Source organism: Amphiprion ocellaris, chromosome 19, assembly GCF_022539595.1.
Source record: "Amphiprion ocellaris isolate individual 3 ecotype Okinawa chromosome 19, ASM2253959v1, whole genome shotgun sequence".
NCBI lineage: Eukaryota > Metazoa > Chordata > Actinopteri > Pomacentridae > Amphiprion > Amphiprion ocellaris.
Window position 1 is genome coordinate 24553005 of NC_072784.1, and position 13083 is coordinate 24566087.

General features: G+C 39.8%; 1 protein-coding gene across 1 annotated transcript; it reads right to left on the reverse strand.

The window, feature by feature from the left end:
- Positions 1 to 2162: 2162 nt before the first annotated feature.
- On the reverse strand, positions 2163 to 8248 carry LOC129347657 (F-box/LRR-repeat protein 16-like). The gene is made up of 3 exons (XM_055005457.1): positions 7823 to 8248; positions 6890 to 6953; positions 2163 to 5954 (listed from the first exon to the last, which is right to left on the reverse strand). Exons 1-3 carry the CDS (start codon positions 7862 to 7864, stop codon positions 5806 to 5808), a joined length of 255 nt encoding a protein of 84 aa, XP_054861432.1. The 5' UTR covers positions 7865 to 8248; the 3' UTR covers positions 2163 to 5805.
- Positions 8249 to 13083: the final 4835 nt, after the last annotated feature.

Sequence of the window (13083 nt, forward strand, 5' to 3'; positions counted from 1 at the left end):
GCTGGGCTCACCCTTAGAGATAGGGTGAGAAGCTCGGCCATCCGGGAGGATCTCAGAGTAGAGCCGCTGCTCCTCCGCGTAGAGAGGAGCCAGATGAGGTGGCTCGGGCATCTAATTAGGATGCCCCCCGGACGCCTCCCCGGTGAGGTGTTTAGGGCACGTCCCACTGGGAGGAGGCCCCGGGGAAGACCCAGGACACGCTGGAGAGACTATGTCTCCCAGCTGGCCTGGGAACGCCTGGGGGTCCCCCGGGAGGAGCTAGATGATGTGGCCAGGGAGAGGGAGGTCTGGGCTTCCCTCCTAAAGCTGCTGCCCCCGCGACCCGACCCGGACCAGCGGTAGAAGATAGAAGATGTTTCATGAGTTTATTTTTTAAAATAATTCTCTTGTTCAAAAGCAATGTCTGATTTTCATTGGTTAATTTTTGTAGAATTTTTATTTATTGCTTTTGTCAGATTCAAATTATTTCTGTGACCATTGTGGGTTTTTCTTTTATTAACTGCGAGGTACCAACGATTTTGTCCACGTGTGTGCTTGAAAGCTTGCAGGCTGGGATGATGGTGATGCTTGCATCATTCTGTCTGGGCAATCTCCTCCCTCAACCTCTTCCATGTTGTCTGGATCTCAGTAGTCACTGGTTCTCCACAGCAACTCCAGGTAAGCCTTACTGTCTTGAATCCTCTTTGACACCAGAAACGCATGTTACTAGCGCATGTTATCATGCACTTGCAAATCTACTCTGACCTTATCTCCTCCAGTTAGATCCAAACTACTGCACCAAAATGTGTATGCTGTCCAAGTTTAAATAACATTGGACACAAATGGGATCTTCGGGGAGCTTCATTTATTTTTTTGTAACATTTTAATGTTTTGATGTTTTTATTGTGACCTGCCAAGGGACTGCAGATGGAAATTAGCTTAAAGCTAACTCCAGTGCAATACATCAAATGGAAACATTTATGTTTAATATTGTACATGGTCCCTTTTTAAATAAACTGATAATAATAATAATAATAATAATAATTTAATTCAATTACTTATTACTCTAAAAATGGAGAATAGTATTAAATTCAGCATTAATTTATTTTAGGATTACCAGTTTTTTTTTTGCCAGCCTTGGACACAAACTTTCACCTTGCAATGTCGTTCACTTAAATGCAAATTTTGCAAGCTTTGTCACTATTATACCAATATAAGGTGCATTAAAAAATCCTAGACTAACTTTAACTTTAACCCCCCCCCCCCTTCACCTTTATGGTCCTTACGGTCCACTGGATTTCTGGAACACCCGTGAACAGAATCTGTAAACACTATGCAACTAAATTATCATCATAAGCAGACATTATATTTTGTGCAATCATATTGCTGTACATCTGTCAATTACTTTGTACAGACATTCTAAGCATATACTGTATACCCCTTTAGAAAATGACAAATGCCCCTCAAGAAAATAGGTGAGTTGCTCAAAAGAAAAAACTTTTCCTGCTTCTTCTTGTGTTATTTCTCCTAAAGCACCTCATCATCTAGTAATTATAAAGTGAGCAATGTATTTACCACAATGTATTTTCCACTACACATAAAATGTACAAACACCACTGGCCATTAGTGCAAACATAGTCCTCATCCAATGTAAGTTAGTTCAGGCACAGTGCAAATTCTGGCCATTTCAATATTATCAGTAAACTGTCAGCATTTATTTTACTGCTTACTTATAGTTGTGCTGTACAAGGATTGTAACAAAATGGTGACTGATGTAGAGCAAAGACAGTAGATGGTAATATAAATTATTGATCTTAGAAAACGAGCTTAGATGATTTACTTTAGCAAGGTTTGCTGTTAGTATGTTTGTCGCTAAGAAATGGCTGCGCATGTTAGAGTTTACGATATGTAAACTTACATTAGAATCCTTTGGAAGCTCATCAAAATCAAAAATACTGAAAAATCACAAAATACATTTGTAGTTATTAGAAATCAAATTTAGAGCCAGGCTTGGAGAGTACACTAACAGCTGTTAGTGCAAAACGTATTTGAAAAGCATTTTTATGGCAAGTAAGGCTGGCACTTATCAATTCATGACTGACATCTGCACAGTCCAATTAAAATAACTTGATTTTTGCACACAAAAGTTCATTAAGTGTGTAATATTAGTGTGTGTGTGTGTGTGTGTGTGTGTGTGTGTGTGTGTGTGTGTGTGTGTGTGTGTGTGTGTGTGTGTGTGTGTGTGTGTGTGTGTGTGTGTGTGTGTTGGGGGGGCACTTAATTTTGTCTTTACTTCACACAAACCAAAACTTAAGTAGAATTTTATAAGCCACAACCAATTAATTTAATGATAATTATCATAAAGTGGACATAAACTTAAAGCAAAAAACTCTTGGCAATGAGTGTGGCACAAGTGATCTTCAAGTAGAGACCACAGCAGTGAACACTTGTAAGTGCTATTTACAGGTTTTGGCCACCATTAATGATTAAGGTGTTGCATAAATATCAGATTCCACTTAAGTACATAGGTAGGCTAAAAACAAAATCAGAACACCAGTCTTGAACTTATCAAAAACAATGGTAGTGACCACAAAGCCAGCTTTTCAAATTGTGTTCAAAACTTACTGACAGTTGTTTTAGGGTCAATAGCTTTGTTCATAATATGTTTCCATAGACTCTTCAAGCTTCAGAGATCCTTGTTCATACTATTAGACAGTGTAAACATTGCTTGGCCATGAGAGAGGCTGATCTCAGACTTCAAATGCCTTTATGCATATCATAATCTGTATTTTGCTGTCACATTCAGGACAATGACAATAATTATGTCACCACTGTTTGTAGCCTTATTCTTATAGAAGGGACCAAACAGCAATACAAAGTTAACACAGACTTGCACAGAGGAAAATATACTGTTGTGTATTATGAAAATTTGAAACTTTTAGTCATTGTTAATGATGTTACAGTTCACTGGTGTTTACAAGTGTATGTTCAATGTGTACTCAGCAGAGTATTTTACCTAGGGGCCTGAATGTCATAGCATGACAATAATAACAATAATAATAATAATAATAATAATAATAATAATAATAATAATAATAATAATAATAATAACAACAACAACAACAACAATCAATGAATACACTTACTTAAGCCCAAACCTGAGGCAAGGTCCAAAACAAAACCAAAAATGGTTGGAAAATGTCTCGTCAATAAATAAATGAATAAGTAAATAAGACACAAATTAATTTAAATAAATAAATAAATACATGAAGAAATAAATATACTTATGTACACTTAAGAGATACTAAACAACATCAGAAATGAACTATTCTGAAACTGCAGATCAGCTAAAATCATGTATGGTCTGCCTTTTCTATGTAGTACTCTGTTTCCTTGTAGTCAGCAATCAGCTAGAAGCAACCAGCCACACTTTATGTGCAGCCAGATGCATTTGGCACAACCTGATATTGGCTGACACTTACCCAGTCCCTTCAGTTGGGGGTCAGTGCATAAGGGGACACACAAGGCAAAAAGCAGGACAGTTGTTCACTGTTGGCTGCATCCATTTTCTTTTAATTTTACGATAGTTGGTGGAAAAACATGACTGCTGACTTGAAAGTTTTTTGGTTTATGGGAAACCTTACTATGTTTCCAACTTACCTAGAGTCAGACATTTTCAGATACTTTGTATTGTGTATAAATTTGGCAAAATAAAACAATGTTGAATGTACTGCTTTGCCTAGATCAACCAAGTTTACAGATGTGTACGATAATCTCAGTTCTAAATATGGTTTATTATAACGTGGGTTTGGCTATTCATCATAATATCCACATTCAACTTTTTCTTCAAAACACATCTGCACAACATGTTTGTTCACAACACTTGTCTGATGTTTGTCTGCTAATAGTCATATTTTCTTGTAATGGCCTTGATGCATTCTGTGACCATCTACTAATTTCAACTAGTGACTTCATGATTACAATTGTTATTAGTACTAATAAAATCGCTGGTCAAGCTTGCAATAAAAGAGGCAATTTGTTGTGTTCAGTGACATATAGACTAATTCTTGGTTTGCAGTGATAAAGGAAACATTATACAGCAAATAAAATCTATTGTGTAATCCTCTTGACTTCAATTAAGTGACTACAATCTCAGATCTATCATGAATTTCTCTGACTGTGGATTAGTAGGAAAAGTTATAAAATTCCCACAAACTAAATTGTCATTTAAAAATTGCCATTATACAAGAGCCCTGAGCTCCTGCTTATTTCTGACCTTCGCCTGTAGTGGACACTGTAAGAGTTGCTTTTTTAATAAATACTGAAATTGCCCACTTCATTGCCTTTGAGATAACTTGGCAATAGCAAATTGTGTCAAATTTTACATTAGCTGTGTCAGAGTTGCCTAAATCAAAATTCAAATACTAAATATCATATATTTCTATCATCATTGAAAAGATGAAAAGAAATTTTGAGTTCCAAAAGCAGATGTGGCTTCAATTTGAAGATGGCATTCTTACCAACAGACAGATCTCTTCCCTGGTCCCTTAGCTAACTTAAGTTGTTTATTAGTTGAAGTTCAGAAGTATCAAGTTATCACTGTCAGTTGAAGCCCCACAGTTGATTTGTTTGTAATTCATGGCTCTGTTCTATTCATCATTTGAAGAAAAACATTTTATCCTTAGCAGACACTACTTTAGGACTAAGGTAAAATGCTTTCTGCAAAATATACTTTTCAATTGATCCACTGCTTAATCACGTTGAACTGTCTCAACAACACACCATTTACAAAAGTTTCTCCACCAGATCTGTAAATTAAATATGTGTACAATAACTGAAGAAAAGACCACAATAAAACAATAATCAATCCAGTCATTCAAGCGTGCAACAAAACGCCTGTTTATGCAGTTGCTTTTCAAATTTAAATTTTCTTTTTCTTCTTTTTCTTCTTCTTTTTTAATTTCTGATAAGACACGGAAATGAGAAAAGGCGGTGGTGCCCCAAAAAGATGGGAAGTTCTGAGTCCATGAAACACATTTCACGCACTAAAGAAAAGAGAATGAGAGAGTGAGCTTTTCCATCTCTGCAATTCACTTCTTGAACTGCATCTTTAGTTCCGTCTATTTCCTGTTTCCCAAGCTGGCATATTGTGTAGTTCTCTAAACAAGACAAAACTGAACCTTTGATGCCTTCTGGGAGAAAGAATGAAATAGTGACTATATTACATACAGTTATGGAAGTCAATCTAAAATTACATATTCGTGATCTTGAGGATTTACATTTGCTTCACTTACCATATACAATATGTTTGTGTGTGTTTACAGTGTATGCGTGAATATGTGAGTTCCAGCTGCTAAAACACCACAGTCTCCATTTTATGGATTTCCTCAATGCTGCATCTGGATCAGCATATTTCACTCCCTTCAGTAACCATTCAGTTTTTTAAAAAAATCGTCAAAGTCTATAGAAGCTCTCCTCTGTAAAAACCTTTTGTTGATTGTGGAAAAGAAACTTGCTGTCAGACAAGACGTCACACCAAGCTCTTCACTCCAGCATCTTCTTAAATGAAGCTCAAATGGCAAGCCATTATCCACTGGGTCTGGCACATTCCATTATCTACCTTCCTGCCTCTCTGTCTGCCTGTTGGTCAGTCTGCTTAATGGGGTGTGGAGGAAGACAGGCAGGGTTTGGGGTCAGGAAAGAGGAACAAAGTGGTACAGTAGGAGCAGTCCAGTATCCTGGGTTTAGGCATTTAAGAAAAGATTGAGGGAGGAAAAAGAGGAGGAAGGTATGGTGATCTGTTAGTCGTGGGCTCAGTCAGTGGTCTTACTCGATGACCATACAGTGGGGCAGGTGCTGAGAGTAGTATTTGAAGAGCTCAGCAGTGGCACCAGGGCAGTTGGTCAGCTCTAGCTCCTCCAGTTCATGCAGCTGGATGAGGCCTGATAGACCAGTGGTGGTCAGCAGGGGGCATCCTGAGGGAAAACGGCAGGAAGATCATTTTCAGCTGTGAGCTGGGTAAAGAACGGTGCTGATCTGGCCAAAAAGTTACAAGAGGTTATCTGTGGTTTATGTGCTGCTATTAACATTTGTTTCCATTCTCATTTAGTCTGCTAATTATCTTCTGACCTATCTATTATTTACTCAATTAACTGACTAATCTTTGACCCATAAAAAGTCTGTGAATAGTAAAAAATACAATCACAATTTTCAATACCTGGCCATGACATCAAACAACTTGTTTCGTTATGTTAACAGTACGAAACCTAAAGATATTTATATAATTATCAAATATCTAAGAAACAATTGTTTGGCCTTTAAATTAAACTATTTAATGTTTAATTTTATAGAGATGCATGTTATTGTTCAAGGACTAATTAATCAGCTCAGACCTTTAAGAAAGAGCATCTGCTTTCCTTGAAAACTTTGCAATTCCTATGGCTTAGTTTTTCAATGCAACTTAAGCTACAGAATGGTCATGTGACCTATCTACTAAAAATAAAACTTGGAACTATTTTTATTTTTTTTTAATTGCTTTTGTCATGCTATACTGCTGAATTACTGTAATAGGAAGTACATCCCTCTAAAGAGCTCTAGAACAGAACACATACTATGGGTGACTGACTGAAAGTTGATCTTAGTAAATAAATTGTTAGCTGTATCAGTTACTGAATCAAATATGCTCTATTAAGTGAACCTTTAGCTTTTGATTCTTCATACATGTATGGTATAGCTTCATTACTTGCTCATTATATAATACATGCAAGGACAATAGAAGTGTTTACATTTGAAACTTTCATGCTAAGATGTTTAAAACCACTCACTGTGGATACAATAGAGACAAGTTAGGTCACAATGTAATAGTATTAGGGACATTATCCTTGGAGAAAGATGGAGAAAGGAATCATACCAGCAAGAGACAACAGACGAAGACTTCTCATTCCAAACAAATGCTGCAGTCCAAAATCTTGCACCTGCAATGACACATACGCACACACACACACACACACACACACACACACACACACACACACACACACACACACACACACACACACACACGCACACACACACACATACACACAAAGGTTTTCCGATTAAAGACCACTTTATCAGAAAACTTATTCATCAAGATTATGCCACTGACAAATAAAAAACCATTGTACTTATCACTGTCACTTTTATACAAATTAGTCACTAATACATTAAAGTTAAAGCCTATTTTCAAGGAGAAGTTCCATTAAACAATGTTTGCAGGCTGTAAAATCAACTGCCAGCAAGTTTTGTCAATATCAATATGTTGTGAGATGGCACAATTCTGGTGATGGGGTACAGGACAAAAGGAAGTTACATTAGTGTGCTAATTTCAACAATTTCTGCCTGGAATTGTAGTAAATTTACATTCAAAACTCCTGCATAGTCTGCTAGCACTAGTGGTAATCAGAATAGGAATTCAAGTTATAGACTAAACACATATGTACAGTTTCATAAGCCATTTCAGAACTGAGTCCTCAAAACTGCTAACACTAACCCTCAGCGGTTGCTATTTTTATAATAGTCAATAAGTGAAAGCTGAATGGAAGTGGCTACAATATCCACTGTGTTACTTTCTTAGAGCTGTATTATAAGTTTGTGATTAAGGTTTCTAGATTTCTTGATACTCATATTTCTTTTTGTAATTTTTGAGATATTGTCTATGCACAAATCAGCAGTGACCTCCAGGACTCGCTGCTAAATAATTAATAAATGAACCTGCTTGTCTAAAATGTATCAAGTGGTTTTGTCCAGATTGTAAACACTGTCATGTTTTGTTTCCATTTGGCGTGTCTGCATTTTGTGTTACCTGACAGCACCAGCGCAGGTAGAGGCTTCTTAATGATGACATGGTGGACAAGTAGCCTAAGCCGGTGTCTGTGATCCGCACACACCTAAAAGAAGACACAATACACAAACTACATCAACGTAAACAATTACCTTTACTTTTTGATGCCATTAGCAATAGCCATGGAAATAAATCATTCACATACTGGTGTTTATGTTTCTTAGATGTCATGCACTGTACTTGCTATCTATGTAAGTTAATTTTAGGGCTGGGACTTTAACGCGTTAATTTTGATTAATTAATTGCACCCAAAAAAATGCGTTAAATAAATTAACGCATTTAATCGCGCCTTTCTCAGTTCCCTAATTTCTGGCACACCAGTAACTCTGATGAACACTCCAGCCCAGTAGGTGGCAGTAATGAACCTATGCTGAAGTCTGTTTTCCAGCCGCGATGAAGAAGCACAGGAAGCACTGAGTGACGTCAGCACACTGGTGAACAGTGAAGGAAGACGAGACTGAGCTTGTTGAGCAGAAAGTTTTCTTTTTAAAATCTTCCTGATGGCAGCTTGGATAAAAGTGTGGTTGTGTGCAAATTGTACAACAAAGACTTTTGATCACTGCACTTCTGATCACTGCAGCAATTTAAGCAAATAGTATCACCTTAATGTAAATCATGTTACTGTTAGCACCAGAGCTTACATTAGCTACAACAGTCCTGCTAACAGCTAACAGTGTAGCCATCCCATAATAGACCACTTTAGAAGACATTGAAAGTGCTTTAGTTTACAAGTAGTCTTAAAATGTTGAATATAATCACTATAATTGTACTTTGATTTTGTAGTAATCTGTGAATGTAGTAGGGAGATGAAAAATGCAGATAAATAGAAATGAAACAAACTATTTTGTTGTTTAAGTTTTTACACTGTTTTTACACCGCTTCCTCGGAGGAGTAATAACTGAAACAACAAATATATCTGTCTTTTAATAACTTAATTATAAACTTTTTGTTTATAAAAAATAAATGAATAAAAATTTATATTCCAAAAAAAAGAACCATCAAAATGACACCATTTATCAGATCCAGAAACTATAAAAGCATAACAAATCTATTGACTTTCAACTTTGTGAAGTTCCTTGAACTACTTATGCTGACGTTATGTGCCATACAGTGGAAAAAAAACTAAATCCATGCTTTAAGGAATCAAAATCACTTTTTTCTATATTTTTAAAGAATTTTTAATACATTTTAAATTCTATACACGCATGTCTATTCATCGATTCAACTGTCAACCACAATTTTATTTGAATTGAAAAACTTCACTTATTGTGTCAAATATTGCTACTGACAAGTGCGATTAATTGCGATTAATTAATTATAATGCATGTAATGAATTAGATTAATTTTTTTTAAAAATCGCGTCCACCACTAGTTGATTTCTATTTGTGCTGCAGTGGTGGAATATATTGCTGAGGTAAAAGGGGGTCTAGTTATGGAGGGCTTTTGTGAGTAATAAGGATTTTTAGGATGATTGAATTCTTGTGCAATAGGTAACCAGTGGAGAATGAAGGTTGCTTAGAACAGGGGAGATGGCTCATGGGAGCAGGCAGCAGAGTTCAGATGTACTGGAGTTTATGAATGATTTATCTATTAATGAGCAGTCAAGTCCAGATGTGTTAAGAGCATGGCTCAGTGTTTCGCTAACAGAGAAAAAGAGTAATAGGTGGAGATGAGATAGGTTTTTACATGAAAAAAGCGTTTCTCGCGATTTGATTTAACACTGTGTTCAAACAAAAGTTGGTGTTGAAAATAACTCCAAAGCTGAAGAACAAAAGGAAGAGATACCAGAGGGTGTGGGACAAAGTTGAGAAACAATGGATTGGGATGTGCATGGATTGGGTGATAAGGAACATGTGAAATTTTTTTAATAGATGAGGTTTTGCTTGTAATTTCTTATGGCACCAGTGTCAACATGGCAATTTTTTTAGAGCGAAGTGAGTTACAATCTGGATTTTGTGGAGATGTAAAGAGTTGTATGTCAATAAATAGTATTGCAAGTGGGACTGTGAACACCAAATTATGTACTAAGAGATGCATGGGTTGCAAGGAGAATGGCAAAGATACGGAAGGGACTACAAATTAAGGAAATTAAATACTTTGTGCAGAGGTTCTGCAAACTCTTTCAACTTTAGTCTAGCAGATGGTTTATTGAAATTCCCCAAGGTGGGCGTACCATGTAATCATGGATCAGGCCACTATAGTGCCAACCACAAATCTAGCACTAGCGCATGTGGAGCTGGAGAAGTTTAGCAAAGAAGTAATGGTATTCTCCACAGAAGACTTCCCACAAATAATCGACAGCAGTAATGGGACTCCAGCAGTCTGATCGAGGTCAAGGTATCGTTATTAGTCATCCCCTTGGGAGCAGTTTGTCCTTGGACAAGAGGGGTCTGCTGCACAGACAACACATACCATTCATAGCAACAATACAAAATGACTAACATCCAGAATAAAAAATAAATGAAATAAAAGTGCAGTGCATCATGATATCAGTTAAGAACCAAAAGTGCAATGTGCGATTGTGCAACTCAGGATTATGTATAAAAACAATGCAGAACACACCCCTTACACACAGGTTATCTGGATGATCTTTACTGGCTTCCTGTCTTGCTGGTCATCCCGGGAAATCTGGTTCATTAATGAGCTTTTACTGACAGAGGGATGAATGAGTGCTTTGCACCGATTGTGTTTTGCACAGTGGGAACGTGTACGCTACTTCCTGAGTAAAGCAAAATGTATTCGGCGGTTGCAAGTACATGAGAGATGCCCTGATTAAAATATTGTGTGCCTTCTCTGAGGGGTCGTTTGTTCAAACAGGTCTTGAGGGGTAGAGGTGCTGGCCTACCCGATGACGTTCCCTGCTGTTTTTAACAGATAGTGTCTGAGCTTTTGACTTTACCTGTCAAATTTCGTAACCAGCTAGTGATACCATACTGACCGTAACAAAAGACTCAATTGTTCCTCTGTAAAAAATTAACCAGAATATTTTTCCATACACCCAAACAGCCTGAGTCGACGAACGAAATGCATTCGCTGGTGGAATTCGGGCACAGACACCAAGAAGAGAAAACAGGTGGCCTGAGGAGGGCTGTGGCAGTCTGCCAGCCTTCTGAAATTCAACATGGCAATTGGTAGTGGAGAAACAAAACACCGGAAACTGGCAAACTGGTAAAGCTAATCAGGGGCTGCTGTGGCTCTGTTTCTAGCAAAAATTGTCTGGTTTAAAACCCAGGTTCCTGTCTGTGTGCCAAAGAGTTCTTGGGCAAGACATTGAGCTCAAGTTGCTCCTGACGGCAGATGAGCACCTTGCATAGCAATTCCTGTGCCATTGGTGTGTGAGTGTGTGTTTGAAAGGGTGAATAAGAGACAAATATTGTAAAGCATTTTGTAAAATCCTTGGGCAAAAGGATGCTATTTTGATGCAGGAATTTTCCTGATTATCTGCACAGGAACAGAAAGTGTCCCGCAGGATGAGCAGGAGCCAATGGGCAGCACTAGTGAGGGTTACCAAATTTCAAAAGCCCAGATGGAATGAGAATCAGGGTGGGAGTTAAGTAGCCTGGAAGGAAGATGCTGTCAGTGTACTTGAGGAGAGCAAGTTCACTTCTATGAAGTGTGAAGTCTCACAACACAGTAATACCCTAAATAAATGTTGAATAATAGTAACAGCAAAATCAAAATGGCAGGTATTTAAAAGTTAGAGGAAAGACTCCTACCTTGCTGCAAGCAAAAAAACAAAGCCTTATCTCCTATTAATATTTTATCAAAATCCATCCATCCATCCATCCATCCATCCATCCATCCATCTTCTACCGCTGGTCCGGGTCGGGTCGCGGGGGCAGCAGCTTTAGGAGGGAAGCCCAGACCTCCCTCTCCCCGGCCACATCATCTAGCTCCTCCCGGGGGACCCCAAGGCGTTCCCAGGCCAGCTGGGAGACATAGTCTCTCCAGCGTGTCCTGGGTCTTCCCCGGGGCCTCCTCCCAGTGGGACGTGCCCTAAACACCTCACCGGGGAGGCGTCCGGGGGGCATCCTAATTAGATGCCCGAGCCACCTCATCTGGCTCCTCTCTACGCGGAGGAGCAGCGGCTCTACTCTGAGATCCTCCCGGATGGCCGAGCTTCTCACCCTATCTCTAAGGGAGAGCCCAGCCACCCTGCGGAGGAAACTCATTTCAGCCGCTTGTACCCGCGATCTTGTTCTTTCGGTCACTACCCAAAGCTCGTGACCATAGGTGAGGGTAGGAACGTAGATCGACCGGTAAATTGAGAGCTTCGCCTTTCGGCTCAGCTCCCTCTTTACCACGACGGACCTGTACAGCGCCCGCATTACTGCGGAGGCCGCAGCAATCCGCCGGTCGATCTCTCGCTCCATCCTTCCCTCACTCGTGAACAAGACCCCGAGGTACTTAAACTCCTCCACTTGGGGCAGGACCTCATCCCTGACCCGGAGAGTGCACTCCACCCTTTTCCGGCTGAGGACCATGGACTCGGATTTGGAGGTGCTGATCCTCATCCCAACCGCTTCACACTCGGCTGCGAACCGATCCAGTGAGAGTTGGAGGTCCTGGCATGATGAAGCCAACAGGACCACATCATCCGCGAAAAGCAGTGACGGAATCCTGAGGTCACCAAACCGGACCCCTCAACACCCTGGCTGCGCCTAGATATTCTGTCCATAAAAATTATGAACAGAATCGGTGACAAAGGGCAGCCCTGGCGGAGTCCAACTCTCACTGGAAACGAGTTCGACTTATTGCCAGAGATGCGGACCAAGCTCTGGCACCGGTCATACAGGGAACGGACAGCCTGTATTAGGTGGTCCGTTACCCCGTACTCCCGGAGCACTCCCCAGAGGTTCCCCGAGGGACACGGTCGAAAGCCTTCTCCAGATCCACAAAACACATGTGGACTGGTTGGGCAAACTCCCATGCACCCTCAAGGACCCTGCTGAGGGTGTAGAGCTGGTCCACAGTTCCACGGCCGGGACGAAAACCACATTGCTCCTCCTGAATCCGAGGTTCGACTATCCGGCGGACCCTCCTCTCCAGTACCCCTGAATAGACCTTCCCGGGGAGGCTGAGGAGTGTGATCCCCCTATAGTTGGAACACACCCTCCGGTCCCCCTTTTTGAAAAGAGGGACCACCACCCCAGTCTGCCAATCCAGAGGCACTGCCCCCGATGTCCACGCGATGTTGCAGAGGCGTGTCAACCAGGACAGCC